The following is a 19,844-nucleotide window of genomic DNA, read 5'->3' on the forward strand; positions in this document are numbered from 1 at the left end:
TCCTTAATCTCCTCACATTTAGTTTAATGGATACTTGAGTTTCAATTTATGAGACAGGGAGAAAAAACCTCCTTATTTACATTTTTCATTTCAGGCATGATTTTAAATACCTCCGTCTCTTTTGTTCCAAACTACAAAGCCTCAGACGCTGTAGTCCTTCCTTGTAAAACAGGTACACTTATTGCCTAATGAATTTGATTGTTCTTTTCTGTGCTTTTTCCAACTACAATATCTCTTTTCAGAAGGATAGCTGGAAATTATATAATACTCCAAGTACTTACTGTAACTGCTCAGTGAAATCTGTATAAATCTGCAATTAAAGAAAATAGTTTTTCTGATGCAAGTAACATAGTTCCTTTGATGTGCAATTGTCATATAAGGAATCATCTTAGACATCACCTCTAAATGTGGGATAAACAAAACCACTTTAAACAGTGCATATGGTATGCAGATTTGGTAAGGGGAAGGGCACTGAATATAAGCCAGCAACTTTCAGCACTGATCATGCTGGCTGAAATATCTGGCAGCAGCAGGTTCTGCACCTGTTTGAACCTGCACTGAACTGGGCTGAATTCAGGGGTAGTTTTGCTCTTGTATAAGGAAAAGCATCCAGTTTTCCCCACCTGCTTGCAACACCTTAAAACATTCCTGAGGATGATTGCCATATAGTCCTGGAAACTTAGGAGGAGACGAGCCACACTAGTCTATGGTGGCAAAAGATCAGGAGACTGGTAGCATCTTTTCCCACTAACACATTTCATTAAAAGGCATAAGCTTTCCATAGTCCTGGAAAAAAAAAAACTGCTTTCAGATGTTGCAGATAAGTGCTAGTTTTGTGCTGTAAAGCACCTTTTCAAGAAAATCCCAGAAACCTTAAAAAGGCCTTTTAGGAGAGTGAAAATTGGATGTGTAAAAGTGCACAAAACATTCACCTCTGCTGGTGAAAAAAATTATTTTTCCCTATTACAAAACTACCCCTGGACTACTATCCATTTATTCTCTGAAATGAAAAATATATGAGAAATGGCCAAATTATTTCCTTCTGTATTGTACTTCAAGACAGATGCCAGAAATAAGCTACATTGTTTTTGACATATATACTTGACAACCAATACTTGTTTTTATGTAACTCTTAATTTAGGCTCCCACCTAGAGCCTTCCCAGAGAGACAGCTGATTGAGGATGCCATTAACTGCGCTTGACTGAACTGCTTACTATTTGCTCTCTCTAACCGGAAATTACAAATCCTACTGTAAGGCAGAACAGGGTTAAATCCTCCAGAATTAACAATCCTTACAATGGAACAATGGAGTTTAAATTAGTGATGACTAACGTAAGTCCCATTAATTTCAATGGCTCTGTTCACTGATAAAAGTCTGGCTCCAAGTCACTGTCAAACCTTTAGTTATGTAACTGTTATATAATATATTCAATATACAAATTTCATTTATATTTCTGTGATATAAAAATGGATACTTTAAATTCAGAATTCATTAGATCTCACTTCTGCAAAAACTGAGATGTTACCGTTGGCTTATGTTGCCATGGAGTTACTGTGACAAATGAGTCATGGAGTGACATTCTAGAATTTAACTGTAAATCTAACTAGAAAAGAACATTAGAGTTGGTCTTTATCCTTCTGAGTGCAGCAATGTTATGGAGGCTTTGGCACAGGTGCTGTCATGTCCAGTATGCTTAGAATTGTTCACTCCCCCAGTGCTGGTCCTCTCTTGTGCCCATAATTTCTGCAAAAAATGCCTGGAAAGGATTCTCATCCTCCAGAATTGTAGCCATATCAATGGGCAGTTCTCTTGCCCCATGTGCAGAAAAGTAAGTAGCATCTCAGAATGCTATTCCTGTGACTTTTTATTGTTCCAAACAAACTTGTTCTAATGTTACTCAATGAATAAACTTCAAGAATTATGCCTTATCCAACACAGCCCCAATTACCAAGTAATTTATCTGTGGAAAATGAAACCTGAGGCCACAGATCATGGAAATGTCTGGGTTGTTGACTTTAAGAACAGTTAAAATCTAATGTCCTAACTAGTGCAAATGAAAAAAAAAAAATCCCTCATACAAAGCCACCCTTTGATACGGTGAAATTTTAAAAAAAGTATTTTGCATTGCGCTAAAGCCAATTATACAAAACCTGGATACAACAAAATTATGCCCTGTGGAGTGAAAGTGATGAAAGGATTCACCATAATTTTAAGTCAGAGAGCACATCTTTAGGAAAATATCACAAAATGGCTATTTTGTGAGCTCATACGTATTCACACAATGAGTAGTATAGTGTGCATGGCCACAAGCGTTCATTTCACAGAAGACAAATAGGTGAGGTTGAAAAATTTGTTGGCTAAAAGAACTTGAGCATAAGGCAGGATCTAAATGAGAAGTCTGTTTATACAATGGCTTTGTTTCAGGCTATGCGCTTGAGAGGAAGAGGAATCATTGGACTGCCAAGAAATATCCTAGTGGAGAGTGTCCTGGAAAAATTTAAGTATGAGCTTGAAAATCTGCACGCCAAAGAACAAGACCAGTTGTCTCAAATATGTGAAGAGCATGGAGAAAGTATGACTTTGGTATAAAATCAATCATATTTCTGTCTCGTTAGTAACATGATTTATCTACAGTGTTTCTTGGAAATAAAGCTTGTTCATTCTAAAGTCTACAGTCCCTCTCCCTCTTCAAGTATTGTTCAATGTAATGGAAGTTTATAACATGAATTATCTAGGCTGATTCAAAATTCTCAGGGATGAGTAAAGGGTATGTTCAACACATTCCATGAAATGCTTCTATTATGGGATTACTGCATTTCTGCAGCTAATGTCATTACTGATTTCTAAAGAAATGCCTCAACTTACCCAATCTTATTACATCTGTTGGCTACTGCTTGTGATGTTTCCCATGACAAGCAGTACTTTTACTTTATAGCAAGGAAGGATGAGAAACTTGTGGCCCTGCAGATACTGCTGAATTAGGTGCATGTCTCACCACCAGATATACTGGCTGAGGCTACCGGGAGTTGTGTTTCAGATTGACTCTATCCTACTTTAGAAGCTCCAGATTTCTTATAATACCATAACCTAAGATAAGCTCTTCATTCACCCTTGGGGCACCCTGTATAGGCTGTAAGCAGGGAAGAGAGAGAGAAAATTTGAAATCCTCAAGTGGTTATTTGAAGTTTTATAGTTAGGGATGGTAGCCCTAATCTAGCTCAAAAAAAAAGCAGCTTCAGCAGCAAAAGTTACACTGCAGCCTGAGGTTATGCCACCAGATAATAATATAATCTCTCTTGAATTTTCATTGAGGTATGTCTAACTGATGATAAACCAATCTGTGCCATTTGCAAGCTCTTTGGAGACCATGAATCCCATACTGTAGCAAAAATTGCTGAAGTGTATGCAGAGAGGAAAAAGAGTTTCATCAAAGATTTAGACTGGGTATTCCAACATTCTGAAAATGCTGAACGGGCAAGGAAGGTAAAGTCCAAGAAACTTGATTCCTTCATGTTATAACATGACAAATTTTTATTCCAATGCTTTTATTTCATGATATCAAAAATCATGTCATCTTATTAAAGTAAGGCTTAAAACTAACAGGTATTCTAAAAATATAGACTTTATCTTTAAAAAGCAATCCATCCCATAACAGGATGAATGCTATCTGTTTGATCACATTAGTTATACAGACTGAGCTTCACTTTTATCCCTCATTCAGTTCAGAGCTTCTAATGTTTCACTTGAGTCCAATAAAAAGGAGCATTAAGTCAATGAAGTCAATGAACTTGCATTTATTTCAATAGGATGATCCTAAATAAGATGTATGTCTGGAGTCAGTTATAGAATCGATGTCATCATAGTACTGATATTTCACCAAAAGCCACCTAAACTTGGTGTATGTGTGTGTGTGTTCCTGAGAGCAGGAATCTAACCTGAGCAATGAATATGAAGCAGGTTTTTTTAAGTATAACCAGAAGAAAATGCATTTACAGGAAAGAAATCACATGGTTAGGCAAAACCTAGTACCTAGTTAAGTACATCCTACTGGGAGAAGAATCACAGTGTGGGCTGTGAATGTGTGGGCCTGTGTGTCCGCCTGCACTTGGGAAGAAAGGCAGAGAGAAGTGCCTGAGACGAGCAATCTCTTAAGAAGAGACCAGATAGAGTGATAGGCAAACAGGGGACACAGTGTAAATCCTTAACTCTCCATCTATACTCTGCTGCTCCCTTCTGGTCAGTAGGTCATGAGCTGCTGGAGTCCCTGCTGTTGGATTTGGACCTCCAGCAATTAAGATGGAAGGAATGAAAAGAAACTAGAGATTGAAACTGTAATCAGTATGATTCCACTGCCATATTAGTTCTTTAATATATTCAGCTGTATTACTATATTAATGGCTTATGCTGGACCACAAGGATTAGCACCTTTCTGAGCTTTATACCTATATTTTTTACTCTAATAAACCCATTTGTGTCAATGTGAGCACTGAAATAATCCTGGAGAAATTTAATTGCCTCACATTGCCCTAGACTTCAAAATATTCCATGTGGAACTAGCATTGATGAGCATTCAGGGTGCCTAGAAAAAAGTTTCTAAAGCAAAAGACAAAAGCAAAGGCAAAGGCAATGGCAACGACAACCATTTGTCTTGGGATGGTCTGAGGATTCCTGCTCTGGTGGGGGGTTGGACCAGAAGGCCTCTAGGATCCCTTCCAATATTATTTTGTGAGGCGCTGAATAGTTGATTTTTTTCCCCCTTGGGCAATGGGCCAGGACCTTAGGTGAGCTCATTTTCAGGGATTTTATTAGTGTAGTAGTATAAATAGCCTTGGGCATAATGTGTTTAAATTTTGTTTTGGTGATTTTTGTTGCTTTTAAGTGTAGCTAAGGCTCCAAGTGTCACACAGTGAGTTGGCAGCCATATAAATTAAAATGAATAAATAGATAAATAAATAAATGGACAACACTTAAAGTAATTAGAAAGCAATTCAGTGTCTGCTATAAAAGAAAGGGACAAAATACTGTAAGTGTAGAGGACACTGATAAAGTTTTTTGGAGAGTGACTTTTTTTAGAGGAAAGCCCGGATGAGCCAAGTCTCTTTCTAGTTATTGTTTGGAGTTATGGGAGGATTATGAGTGCCTATCCATCTCTACCAGTGGAGACATAATAGTTGAACTTCATTGTTTCTATCTTGGTTTGTATGAGTCAAAAGCTTTTCCTTAAAGGGTGGCAAAGAATATTTCTTACATTTACCTTCTCTTACTATCATGGTCTTTGAATTAGGGTGTAATAACAGTATCACAAAATTTTATCAATATTGGTAACTTCCATGTAGGATTTGTTTTCCTTTTGGTCAACTTTTTATTTTAGAATGACAATCACATTGCCATTCAATTGTGTCACACTCAAGGTGGCTTCCACATAATCAGAATATATGAAACCCTAGTTGAAAGTAGGAATTCCCCTGAAGTGCTGCATTTCATGATGCATAATTTTGTACATAAAACCTCTTGACAATCTATCTATAATATCAGAGCTACAATATCTTTGTAAAATTGCCATCAAAGTTTACCAATAATTGCTTTGCTTACCAATAATTGAGAGCCTGGAACAAGTATTCAGAACTCCCTTTCCAAATATTTAAATTGTTCTAAATAGATTTCTGACTGTTTCTAAGCTCTTATGTGTTACACTTTGACAGGATATTGAGATGAGGATCAATGAACTTGTGTATACCAGTGCTGATGTCAAGGTTATGATTGAAGCTGTAGGAACTAGCCTACTCAAAGGCATCAGATGGAGAATGGCTGAGCTAAAAGGGAAACTATGCAACGACTATTCTACAAAACTAGAAAAGCTGCAGCTAGTAGCAAATGACCTTCAAGTCTCCACACACCTTTATCACCAAATGAAAATCTTTCTGGAACAGCATTCCAATTCAGTGCATTTTCTTCAAGAGGATAAAATATTCAGAAGCAAGTTAGAGAAACTTACAGAAGGAAAAGCTAATCAGCAAGATACAAATGACTGTCATATTTCTATTGGGCAATATTTCAAAGACTTGATCAAAGGCATCAATATTAATAATTATATCTCCACTAATTCTGATGAAACTCTTGAAAGTTCCAGCGAGTTCCCTGAAGCGTTCAAACCAGATTGTCCTGCATTTTCTTTTTCTGGTGGAATTCCTAATGAAAGTTTCTGCCAAGAAGTACTGGATTTTTTTCAGAAATCAAATGAAATGAAGCAAGAACCTATTCAACACATCTCCCACAAAGAGGGAAATAATATACCAAGTGAAATAGACATCTCATCAGAAGCAGAATCCGTATGAAGGAAAGTTATGGTATAGTGTGTTTTAGAAACAAACACTATATTTATATTCCACATACAAATTAATTAAAAGCAGCAAAATGTCATTGTACCAGGAGTTCACTATTAATTTTGAAATAAAATATTTATAAATGCAACCATACAGTATGGCATTTGATATACCACACACCAGGTGGTGTTAATTACCACTTTCCAGATTACAGAATCATTTGAAAGGCTGGAAAAAAGAGATGCAAGATCTGATGATAGCAGAGAATAAAGAGGATTCTCAATCGTTTAAAGAAAGGTCAAGGAACAATTGCCTTTTTACTGTTTCTGTTATTTGGGTTCTCTATTAAATGTGTGGCTGAATTTCCAAGGATCTTAGTTCTCGGCAACTCTGGACTACATCGTTTTATATAATATGGGTGAGGAATCTGCTACCCCAGATTCCTCATATATCCGTGGAAGCAATCAGTTTATTTTGCAATTCTACACAATGTTGAAAGGAATCTAAGGTTCCATTTGGTCGAATCCTGAATATCTTCAGTGCTAGTTAGAAAGTGAAAGAGTCAGTTTCTATCATTTTACACTTTATACCAAATATTTTATTCTCAAAACAGAACAATTAAAACCTTGTTGCCATGTATCACCTTTAGCAGCAATTGTGGAATGTCAGTTGAAAATAATTCCAAATAAAATCAGTTTTCCCTCAATATGTTCTAAAACTTTGCTTATCGCTAGTCAACACTGGCATCCTAGTTCTTAACAGTTTGGAACAAGGAATAATTTGTATTGCTTAAATTACAACAGGTTTCAGTGAAGTAGATTAAGGGGTTAATAAAAAAGAGGTTAATTATTTGCAAGATGCACAGGTTGATGTGAACATTACTCTTATACTGACTGTCCACACAGTCTTTATTACCCATATTTTGATAGTGTTGGAACCACAAAACTGTTTCTACACATGAAATAACCTTTTGGAGAATGCTCTGCATTCTTGTATTTCCTAACACAGTTGGCAATACTCTGGCATGTCAGTACAGCTTATGCTGCCTAGCTGATGGAATGGGGGCTTGCAAGGAAGTCTCTAGATTAGAGATCCTAGCTTGCATAGAACAGCATAAATACATGGCATACTGGACAAAATGTGCCAGTATTGATTTCTGCAAAAAATATTGGGAAAAAGATTAGGTATAATGTCTATAGAGAGGAAAAGATGGTTGCAAAGCATGTAATTAAAGAGAGCAAGGAACGGTAAAGATTAAAAGAGGCAGAGAAAATTCAAAACTATTTTGATGGAAATAAATTGGTGAAGAGAGCTAAGCAAGTCTCTGGCAGAACGAATGAAATTAAAAGTGATGAAATGATTTGGGATGAAACTGAAGTGAGGGAATACTGGGAATATTAGAGATTTGTATGGTAATGATATTGATATGTCAGTGAATGGAACTGAAACAAACACTACAAATACTTGATGATTACTGCTTTACATCTTATCATTTCAACTTGAGAGGCAGCATATATCAGCAACCAGAACATTAGGATAATCTGTAAACTGGGATTTATTTTTAAAAATGGTATTTTCTTTTTCTTTTAAATTATTTTAAATAATGGGCTTCAAGCTATAATACAGACAGAAAAGAATACAGTAGTGGTTATACAGTGAGAAAAGAAACTACTTAGGTTAATGGGAACTAAAATACACTAACAGAAGGAAAAAAGGGGTGGACACTAGTTAAAGAAAGAAAAATGTTTGATATCTTATCCATGTAGTATTGGTATAGAACTAATTTCATCCATAAGCTAATAATTAAACCCAGACCATATGGAAACATATTGTTTTACCTTCTCATTTTTAGAAAATAAAGACTTTAAATAAAGGCTCTGAGAAAGATAACGAATTCTTGTTCTGAATTCATTCCTTGGTATGAGGAGGATAAGTTTCTTTCCATTTATAGTAGGTAAGATTATCAGGTTTGGTGAGCTTCAGGCTTAGCAGAGTCAAAACTCTTCATTAAATGACAATCCATATTTTAGGAATATAGTTGAACATCACATTTACAGTAATTAATTCAACTTCAATAAGCTTTGGTAATGACACTATGTAATTATCAAAAAAGTCCGTATTATTGGCATATAGTGCCACCACATGCTTAATCAGGGCAGGGCAGGGCATTTTGACAGCTGGATCTTTCCTCAAATAAACATACTTAAAATGCACAAACATTTTATTTATTTATTTATTTATCTATCTATCAATCAATCAATCAATCAAATGTGTCACCGCCATCTCCCAAAAGGGACCCTGGGTGGTTTACAATAAAACATATAGATACTGCAATATTAATGAATGGTATGTGCAAGTATATAAACCACCTTCATTTTAAAAGACATCATATGACATGGCACCATTCATGAAATGCGTGCTCTATATTTTATACTGAATCATAAGATGCAATACTTATGTTTATGACACAAGAAATGCAAGTTTCTTAAGTCCTATGTAAAAAACAAAACATGCAATTTAGAGCCATTATTTTTCTTCAGTTCATTTATCTCTAAAATGGGAATCAAAACATTACTTAGAGCCTTAATGACATACTGTAAGAAGTGTAATATACCTTCATTGATAAAGAGTTATAAGAAATATACTGAAGAAACTTATTAATGAAGCATTTAATGGAATTGTGGTTTGGATGATAAAACTCTGGATGATGATCAAGGTTCAAATTTCTCTCTAGAATGCATGTGGGACAGATTTTTTTTTCTCCCTCAGTTTCAGATATTGACATGTAGAAGTGTGGCTAATGGTAGCCTATTTGGGAAATTACTACAGAAATGTTGTAAGGCTGTAAGGACATTACTTACAGACTTAATGGTAACCATGGTCAGATCCACAGGGATATTTTAAGAGTGCCTAAGTTACTGGACATATCTTTGACTCCAACAGCAAATGTCATACAATCGCTTTCACCATTTGCACGACAAACATATATTTTAAAAATGCAGTTTGGGTAATTTTAAAAACAAGAATTTGAATTATTTTATCCTATTAACATTTCACTATATAAGGTACAGAACAATAAAAATAGAGATCCTATTATTGGATAGTGACTAATTGTCACTCCTTGTAGAGTCAGCTTCCATCAATCAAAATGACAGATTCAAATTAATGCAGTCAGAGAACAAAAATGTTCCATTTCAAAAATAGTTAACTATGGAATTTTTATGAGTAATTTCTTATATTATTGCTACATGTTTTATGACAACAGGACAGTATTTGTGCAGATTCCATAATTTCAGAGCTCAAATATAAAATAGTCTAATATAAATTATTTTCTCAGAAAAATCCATGAATAAAATTGATATTGCAATGCACAAAATCTAATACCTCAACTGAAAAGTGTGAGCAGTATTTAAACAGTGTACGGCTACAGTGGTATACATTCTTATTTCCTGTGATTCTTTAAAAAATGATTATGCCCAACATTAGAAGTATAATATTTTTCCTTCCAGAGGTTTGTAAGAATTCATTCTCCCTAAGTGACAGTCTGTACTTCAAGAATTACAGAACTTAAATGGGCCATAAGTCTACCGTATTATAACTAAATGGCTCAAAGCAGTGTACAGTAGTATCCTTGATACTATGTTCTCCCTATCATACATGTATGCCTAAATGCCCCCCCCAAAGTGGAACTCATGCTCCCTCTTGCGATAGAAAATAGAACTGAAATTTCAATATCTTTTACAGTAGTAAATATTTAGAGAAAATGTTTGACTCATTTCTGTACAATATATGAGCAAATGATAACCCAACCCAACATAATGGCTTATACATTTGCACCAATCTCAATAGCAGTTCTATTTTCACTGTAATAGGAAATTCAGTACAGAAACATCAATGATCTTGTGAAAAAAGGCACAGGAACGAGAGGGTATCACTTTAAATTATCATGATTATTTTCAATTAATAGCTCCAAGCATTGTGTTGCCCAACTTTTAGCTTGGTTAATAAAAGAGATTCCTGGAAGGCAAATTTAATGCCCAAGTGATATGGATCACTGAACCCTAACAAAAATTTTATTGCTTCCTTTTGTTTTAGTAGCCCTTGGAACTATAGAAATGTTAATATTACTTTCTTCAGGTTGGTTACTGCATTTATCCAGAAGAATGTACACATTTTCTATGTATTTATAGGAGATGCTATGAGTGATAAGTCCACTGTCTACATTTATATACATTTCTATGACATAGACAGTCAGTTTTGTCCTGTGTTCAAATCCAGTGCTGGAACTTTTTGAATTCTGTCCCCAGTGTAAAGTATGCTCTCTACTCCTGACTAAGTATTAATAACAGACAGTTGGAAGATTCCTAGAACACAACATTCCCTGTTGATTGCCTTGTAGGAATTATAAACCAAGTCTATTAATGCAATATCAATATCCAGTTAGAGAATTAGACTTTTTAAAAACTTACAAATTCATTCAAAGTCAAAGTGAAGCTGAGGACAAAAACAACCAAAAAAAAGAGGAAGAAACATAATGGTGCTGGTGCTCCCTTTTCAAAGAAGTTTAAAGTAAGGAAGTATAACTAATAGTTCTATCCCCTCATGTGAACTTCTGCTTTTTTTTTTTTTGAAGTATGAATGCTTTCTTGGGATCTCATGCATGGAATAGACAATAAGTGCAGATAGAATATCACAAGCTTTGCATAAGTAAACTTGTAACAGTAAGCATGTGGCATTTCAGTGTTCCTGTTTTAAAGAAGCAGTGGAATTGTTTAAGCCTTAAAGTCATGTGCTTTGAACATTTTTTTTTACAACAGCCAGAAGTGAGCCCCCAAATACGGTAGATAAGCCATTGCACATACTGTGTCTATTATGAAACAGCTCTTATGCAGCCTAAAGTTCCCTGAATCTGCTGTTCAGAAATTAATTATTGTGTGGGTGTAAGATAGACAGTATTGCTTTTGGGCATTAAATTCGAAGAATTAGCACTACAGTAAAGAGAAAATGTCTCCTACTTTAAATCTGATCCCACAAGTTACTTATATGCAAATAGCACAGTAATAGCAATAAGAAAGCTGCAATCACAGATGAAGCAGCAGCAAGATTTTAATATCGCGTAGTCATAGACGATTCGAAGGCACATAATCAACAGAATCATACACATCTACACTGCAAAGCTGTGTTCTCACATTGCTTGTATTCTTCAAGTACATCACCAGTACCTCACTGCTCTTTATATACCCTTTTTTAAACTGTCAGTTTTCTTGAAGAAGCGTCTGACCCAATTCCAAGCGCACTTCCATCGAATTCCTTGGAAGGTTCCATTTTCCTAGATTCCATTTTCCGCATGCCCGAGAGGTTGCCATGCCGTGTTATTACGTTGCAGCAAAAGTAATGGAAGCTGCAGTCCTATACAAATTTACCTGAGAGTAAGCCTCACTGAACTCGGGGATGGTGGTGGTGTTAATTCTGAGTAGCCATGCTTGTATTTTACTTGATTATTTCTTTACTTTTCTGCCGTAGTCGTTTCCAGATCAGGAATGCCACCAGAGAACCTCTTACAGGAGATCTCAATGAGATTTGCTTCTGTGTAAGATCGCAGGGGGCGGATCCTAATTTAGGTTTTTTAGGTGCTGGGTGCAAGAAAAGAGCACAGTTGTATTTCCGTGGATGCTAACATCGAACCTTGCGGGACTCTCTTCTGACTCATCTTCAAGGAAGGATGGTGTGTTACGGAGAGATCGATACTCAGCCTCCCCCCGCCCCCGTCAATAGGAAGACATTCTCCCGCCTTGGGAAAAGACAAGGCATGAATCGAGGTCCGCAGGATTAGAGCCCCAACCAGGTAAGGAAACCAGCCGCTGCTACAGGAGCGCTCATCTTGTCCAATCAGAACTCGGTATCTACCACGGGGGCGGAGCTATCCCGACTCTACGCCAATAACTGTACCCATACGTGGTAACGGACGGGTAGCTTGCCCGCCCTCTTAACTCGCCCACACGGTTGGAAGGCGGAGCTTTCTTAGGCGCTTTGGGGAAGGGGTGGGAACGTCATCCGTTTTTTTTCCCGTGATCCAACGCTGTGAAAGGCGGTAGCACTGCTGCAGTAGCGCCGCCGCCGCCACCGACGATTCCATCCGGGTCCTGGGTGGTGCTGTGGAGACGGGTATCATCGTGCCGCAGGTAACGGTCGTGTGATCGCGAGATGGAGGGGGGGACACGGGAGCAGCGAAAGAAGAGGTTGGCCTTTTCACAGAGGGAGCGGGATTGTTTCGCCTGTGGGGGAGAGCGGCTTTAGGCCTTCAGGCGATCCTTCTGCTACTTCTGGGGAGATGGATGAGAGGGAGAAAAGGGCGAAGTCTCCCCGCTTCCTCCCGCCCTTTCTTTCTGCCTGCTTTAGCCCTGCATCCTTTCTTCCCCTTCAGCCCCCTCCCTCTCCTTGCCGCGCCTTCCCTGACAAACCTGAAGGTCCGAGAAGCGCCGCCCGCTCGGCAGCGACCGATTGGCCTCTGCGCTGTGGTCCTTCCTGCGATTGGCCGGAGGTGCCTCTCCTAGGTGCGCGTCACTTCCCGTAGCAAGTTCGAGATGGGCAAGGGAGACCTTCGCTGCCAGGGAGGGATGGGAAGGGGGTGGGGCGCGAGATGATGCTGCGGCGGGGACTCCCAAGCACGATGGGCAAGCCCCGCCCCACCTCTCGAGACGCCCCACTTCCCGCCTATTGCCGGCCGAGCGCTGTCGCAGCTTCCTTCTCGCGCGCGCCTTCGAGCCCCCTCCCTTCCCCCACTGGCTCGAGCGCCGGGCCACGAGAGCCCGGGCGGGGAGCGAACGCGAGAGATGGGGGAAGGCCTGCTGCTCGGCGGCTGGGGCTCCCGATGGCCCAAAGCCTTCTGGGCCTGAGCGGGACGAAAAAGGAGGTGGGCTGCTTCTTGGCAAGCGGCTTTGCTACCACGAGGCGCACCGCCTCTCCTTCCCGCGCAGTCTTTCTTGTGTCTCGTCTGATCGGAAAATAATCCTGTCCACGCTGGCTTGGCAGCCTGCTTCCTTTCATTAGAGGGGACTTGCTTCTTGGGAGACAGCTGGAGGATCGGGTCGACAAGAGATCTGGCAATCAAATGTTTGGCGCCTCTTTAGCTGATTTTTATAGCACGTCTCGGGTTTGGAAAACTAAGTAGTTTGAATTTGAGGCAATGTAACTTCGTCAGAGATAGGGGGAGTTTTTCACTTTGTGGCGCTCCTTATTTAAGCCACCCGCTATTTTAATCAGCAGATCAAGTTGTGACTTGCTGGAGGTGTGAAGGCCAGAGTGGTTTTTGAATCTGGGTTTTGCTTTTCTTGCTGGCAAGTTTGCTAGTTCTTTTTGATACAGCTTTACCTCCAATTCAAACTTTATAATCTGGAATAGTTTTTTTTTTAATAGATGCTGGTATCTTACTTTTCAGCTGTCCTTCCTGTCCTTCTTTGGGGTTGGAAGCAAAATTGCAAAAATTTGCTTCTCTGGTGAAACTTCATTACATGGGATGGCAGTGTCATTACCTGCTTGAAGGCTGACAAGGTGTATCTGTTTCTTTACAGCTGGGAAAGGAGAAACATTGGCCTCGGATGGGATGACTGTATTTGTCTTTGAAGGTGATAAAGGAAAGTACTTTAAAACAGTGTGTTTAAGCCTTTTCTTTTGCCACTGCAGAGTTTTGGTCCTGTCAAGTTTAACTTAACTTTTCAAACTGACAATGTGGTGTCTTAGTTTGAAATGATGAGGGAATATAGAAAGTTTTTTCCCTTTTCCAGAAAAAATCAAACCTAAGATGAAGCAGAAAACTGCTTCCTGAATATATAGTGTTTTGAAAGTAATTAAATTAGTATTTTGTCAAAAAGCAACTCTTACATTCTGTGAAAACTGTTATATCAGATATTGAAATGGATATCGGTAACAGATTAGTTTCATATAAAATTGTATGGCAAAAAAATACTTTCCCCTAAGATAAAAGTAACAAGCCATGGAATAGACAAATTTGCTTTTACCTTAAGCCAAACCAGACAGACTTCCAAGAAGATTCCTTAATTGTGAATGGTGGGTTGGATTGTTGACAGCTTTATTTCTAAGACCAAACAAAGTTGGAGCTTACAGGAATTTAAATATGTGGGGAATATGTTAATATTAGTCTGAAATTCATGAGATATAGAAGCATTCAGTTTATATAGCAATTTTCAAAGCAAACTTTGGCTCTTTATATTTTAAAATACTTAACATGTGCATTTCTGAGTAAGGATTTACTAAACAAACCAGGTGGTAAGGGATTTGGTTTCATTTTAATTAGAGTAAATTAGTATATAAGCAAAGTTTAGTTCAGGCAACTGTCAAATATCCATGGGTGCTGCTTTCAGTGAGTTTGATCCTTCCACCTGCATTTTCCTAGAGTAATGTAAGATTACAGCACTTTGGAAATAACCAAATGGTGAATACCTTTTGACTGTTTGCTACAAATGCTGAGTGATTGCTGCTGCTAATAAACCTCAAGTGTTTATGTATATGTGTTGGTGGGAAACTAGACATTTTGTCTTGAAAATAAAGCCAGTACTAGGTTAGTCCTTCATAGAAGTTTATGAATTTTGAGCAAACTTGATGGATTAACTCAAATAATGACATGGAATGGTATGAAGTTGTCTGAAGAAACAAATTCTTGAATATAAATAATGTTATCTAGTAGAAATAAGCTGTCATATTCCTTCCTCTTCAGTTTTGTATTTTCCTTATGAAGAAGCAGTTGAACATAATTACCTACAAGTTAAATAGTTTATAAGCTGTCCAGTATCAATAACATTACTAAACATTTTCTGCTAAAACAAATGAGATTTGTTGCTTATGCAGTTGTTGGTACATAATTTTATTAACAAATGAGGCTGTAAGATGTTATGTTATATCCAATAACTGGGACTATATAGCAATAATCCAACATCATGTGAGTAGAATTTTTTATGCCACAGGATTTCCCATTCTCCTTGCAATTTCTTTCCTAGTAAAAATACTGTCTGATGCAAAATGAATTCTTGAGAAGGGACCATCCTGTTTTCTACTAATCGAAGGGGTTACTTTTTCACATGTAGTCCTCATTCTGTAAGGAGTTTTGTACACCTTGTCTTGATTAGAAAGTTCCATTGAGGATCTGCAATTGCAAAGCTAAAGTCCATTGCTCTGTTGGTGTAGTGTAGTGAAACACCCATTTTTCATCAAGTGTAGAGACATTGATTCATTCACTACCTAATAGGTAGACAGCTAATTAGTTTTTATGCAAGACAAAATAATACCAGTTGTGTAATATGGATAAAGAAATGGAGGGTCTAATACTGCCTTAATGTTCTCATTATTTTATATCCTTCATTCTTCTATTAGTTGATATTATATATTGATATAAATAAATGAATAGAAGCCCTTTAAATTTAAAAGAGATACCTTGGGAACATTAAAATATTTAGGGGCTGTTATTTAGTAAGTATGTTTATGGTTTTTACTGAATATGTGCAATAATGTACAAATTATAATATTTCTGAAAGGTAGTATTCATGAGGTAGAAAAGACTAGATCTGCTGCAAAAATGTAATTAAACTATAAAAGCAAAAAAGGAAGAGCATTGACCTTTATTGCTACATATGTTCAACAGTTTTTGAAATACTGTACTAAAAATCAGTTTCTTTTCTGAGATATTATAGTGTAGGTTTTAGACATTGAGTGATTATTGTCATCCTGTGTGTGGTAATATGGTTAGGTTGTGTTTGTAAATGTATACTGCATTTCAAAACTTTGGAAGTGCTGGCTTCCAGCTTGACAATATAAAATAAATGTTCCCACTCCACAGATGCATTCAAGGGTATCAACAGCAGTATAGAGTGTTAAAGAAATTGTGGTGTCCTAGAATGGTTTAGAAAAATCTGAAAAACTGTTCTTTGTGTAGATATATTTTTAAATGATCTGTATCATGAACATTCTTGACTTCTTTGAGCAAAGAAGCAAGTGTAATATGTTAAATTCATTCCCAATGTACTAAACACAAGCCATACCTATAATACTCTTAGTAAAGTTGTTAAGAATTTTAGGTATGTTTTCCAGAATCTTGCAAGGTGAACTTGTCACATTCTTAAAGATGGTGTCTGATACCTACTGACATAAGTATAAGCCTTATTCAACCGTTTTGATTATTCCACTCAAATATAGTAACAAAGTATAGATTCTGATTCATTATGTGGCTCAATGGTTTTAAACTATAAATATTTCATAGTTTTCAGTGGGCATACTTGGGATTCAAGTTTCAATATTCCCCAATATTTACAGTCACAGTTATTCATTTTCACCCGACTTGTCCCTATCTATTTCTTAGTTTAGCATCAGTTACCTCTTGGAGATGGAGGACAAAAAACAACTGGATTTTAAACATGACTAAAGGTCATTTGAAACTTCCAATACTTGAATGGGAATGTTAGAATCTACTAGAGCAATTTTCAGTATAACAAATGCACCAAAACATTGTTTATTTACAACCTGCATTTTATTTCAGTATAAAGAATAGATTGGTTTCCTGCACTATTTATGTATTGTCATAAAATCTGGCATTTCTTACTGCTGAAATTGCAGTTGCATGCTTTTATTTATTTAGGATGGTTTTCATTAACTTTCCTTCCTTCTTTTAGGTTTGAGAGTGGAATAGAATGAAGAATGCTGTACAATAGTTGCCTTGCGTCAGTATTTGCAATCAACTTAATTTCTTCATCCAGAGAAGTTCCTAAGACTGAACGATTTGGATATTTAACCAGAAGGAAAGGCTTTTAAAATTGATCATTAAACAACTGGAGAGATGTTTGTTTTATCATCCTTTTAAAAAAGACATTGCCATCTATTAAATGAAGATACTGCTCTGTGGGATGAGGTAGTAGGTTGTATAGTTTTAGGGTCATACCCACCACTGGGAGATAACTATACAGTCTACTGTCTTTCCTAAGGAAGCGGATAATCATCAGCAACTTTAGTCTGATTTTTTTATTGGAACTATGGTTGCAATGGTAGATAATGTACATAACTGAACATTATTTCAAGGAAGCAAGAAGGTGAGCAACACGAGATTTGCACCAGTCTCCTAATTAATAACAGTCAAAGTTGAGCTGTGGTATGGGGGACTGAGGGGGAAATTACTCAGGCAAAGGGAACTCAAAAATGCAAATCTTTTGTGTTCAAGCTACTTTTGATAAGTTTTGGCAGTTTTTTCCTTTCCCTGGTATCTGTTTTCCATCATTCAAAAGGCCTGCTGCTTTTCATGCAGCCTCATAGGGGATATGTGAAACAAAAGCTTCCTGGTGCAAGTTCTTTTCAGGATCAAATTCAAAGGCATATTCTCAGAACTCAGAGTTTACTTTCTAAGTATGTTTCTCTTATCAGGTTGAGGTAGTAGATTGTATAGTTGTAGGGCAGTTATTTTGCCCTCTTCAGGAGATAACTATACAATCTATTGCCTTCCCTGAGGAGTAAAAATTCCACAGTATTCTTGATGGATTATTTGCAGTTCGATTTATAATAGAAATTACAATGTGTTTCTGTTTTTACTGGCAAACTATGTACACAAGGTCGTATGGGTCATTTTGGCTTTATCTGCTGAAGGAGATACTGGATGAGGGATGGAGTATATATAATACGTTTGTCTATTCATGATGTTACTGAATGTCTGTTTTGAAAATATATTCTAATTAAGCTGAATTGTAGTTTAAGAAAGTAACCATTGTTTTGTTTCAAATGGAATGAGGATATACTTGTGTATATATTATTCATTTGATATGATGTCAAAACATTTAACACTTAAGGATGTTTCCTGTTTACCACAAATGAACAATGGTAATATCTTTGCACAGTGAAAATGTATGTGTTCATACTGCATAATCTTTAAAGATGTGCATAACGTTTCTTCAGAATGACTTCTTTTTTTAGAAGAATTACAGAAGAAGTGGTGGGGTTCCTAGGAAGAGGTAGTAGGTTGCATAGTTTTAGGGCAGTGGTTTTGCCTATAAGGAGTTAACTATACAACCTGCTGCCTTTCTTAGGGCTTTAATATTACAACAGGATCATAGTTGCTTGAATTACATGTTCCTAATCTTAAGTTATTGTATAAAGTTCCTAAGATTTACCACTACATTTTTGTTCCCTGAATTGAATAAACCAAATCATGCAGAGGTTCCTTAAACTGCTTTGATAAAACATATCCTATGCCAGGAGAATGTGGGAACCCCCCCCCAAAAAAAGTTCTGATACTACCTGCATACTGGGAAGAAGTGTGGTGGTGATTTCAAGCTCATTTTAAGCCTAGTACTGCTCTTGTGTATATGTAACTTGCATAATAAAGTAGAAATTCAAACCAAGAAGAAATTGGTTTGAGGTAGCTCGTTGTGTTTCTTTTTCCAGTTCTAATATTTTCTGGTTTTATCATCCAAAAGTCCCTTTATTTTTTAATGAAACCTGTGTATTTTAGAATAAATTAATCCCTAGTACACCTAAGCAGCTGTGTTCTATATAAAGCAGATTGGGACTCTGTCTACTCATCAGCAAAATAACTCCCCTAAAATTGTACAGAACAGGACCAAATTAGGTGTTGGAGGAGAAGCCAGCCAAAAAACCGAACAAACCCCAAGAATGAAAATGGGCTGGATCAAGCCAGGTGCTGTGGGGAAAAGGAATTTTTTTCCTCTTGGCGTATTCCTCTGGGAAAGACATTTGGGCAGTGGCCTGAGATGTTGTCCACTGCTCCATCCTAAGCCTCCCTTTTGGTTCATGCAGCCTGACTCATTCCCAGTGCACAATATAAACTTGCAAGCACAGCACAAGAGGAGAGCAGAAACAGGAAGCAAACACCCCCCGTCAAGTCCCACAGAGCTGGTAAATTCAGGAAACAAGAACCAAACAAATTTCAGGAAGCAACTTTAATGCCATTCAGGATAAAAGCATAATCTTAAAAACTAAAAGCTAGTTCCTGGGGAGACTTACAGGAAGCCACTTAAGAGTCTTTTTGAAATGTTTTCTTCCCACACCTCCTACCTTTGGGTGGGGCTGCTGCTTGCACCCACTGAACTCTTGTGCCTGGTTCCTACAGTCTCTCACACCCCATGTAGACCCTCACACATAACAGAGGCAATTTGTATCCAAATAGACACAGCATGTTCCTTTGCTAAAGGTAAAGGTAAAGGTTTCCCTTGACGTAAAGTCCAGTCGAATCCGACTCTAGGGGGTGGTGCTCATCTCCGTTTCTAAGCCTTGGAGCCAGCGTTGTCATAGACACTTCCGGGTCATGTGGCCAGCATGACGACTCGGAACGCCGTTACCTTCCCGCCGAAGCGGTACCTATTGATCTACTCACATTTGCATGTTTTCGAACTGCTAGGTGAGCAGGAGCTGGGATTAACAACGGGAGCTCACCCCGCCGCGCGGTTTCGAACCGCCGACCTTCCGATCGACAGCTCAGCGGTTTAACCCGCAGCGCCACTGCGTTCCT

The 19,844-nt window shown here is 37.6% G+C and overlaps 1 protein-coding gene across 1 annotated transcript; it reads left to right on the top strand.

Annotated features, from left to right (window-relative positions):
• Positions 1-1,591: 1,591 nt before the first annotated feature.
• Positions 1,592-6,466, top strand: LOC134489238 (tripartite motif-containing protein 54-like). Its single transcript, XM_063291810.1, has 4 exons — positions 1,592-1,830; positions 2,427-2,585; positions 3,315-3,485; positions 5,705-6,466. The coding sequence occupies exons 1-4, from the start codon at positions 1,657-1,659 to the stop codon at positions 6,335-6,337; spliced, it is 1,137 nt and encodes a 378-aa protein (XP_063147880.1). The 5' UTR covers positions 1,592-1,656; the 3' UTR covers positions 6,338-6,466.
• Positions 6,467-19,844: the final 13,378 nt, after the last annotated feature.

This window comes from Candoia aspera, chromosome 2 (genome assembly GCF_035149785.1).
Source record: "Candoia aspera isolate rCanAsp1 chromosome 2, rCanAsp1.hap2, whole genome shotgun sequence".
NCBI lineage: Eukaryota > Metazoa > Chordata > Lepidosauria > Squamata > Boidae > Candoia > Candoia aspera.

Excerpts from the sequence above, each read along its gene's own strand:
- LOC134489238 (XM_063291810.1), top strand. The coding sequence starts at position 1,657 with ATGGAGGCTTTGGCACAGGTGCTGTCATGTCCAGTATGCTTAGAATTG. Across the intron at positions 1,831-2,426 it reads CTTGCCCCATGTGCAGAAAA|GCTATGCGCTTGAGAGGAAG; the intron begins GTAAGTAGCATC and ends GCTTTGTTTCAG. Across the intron at positions 2,586-3,314 it reads ATGGAGAAAGTATGACTTTG|GTATGTCTAACTGATGATAA; the intron begins GTATAAAATCAA and ends ATTTTCATTGAG.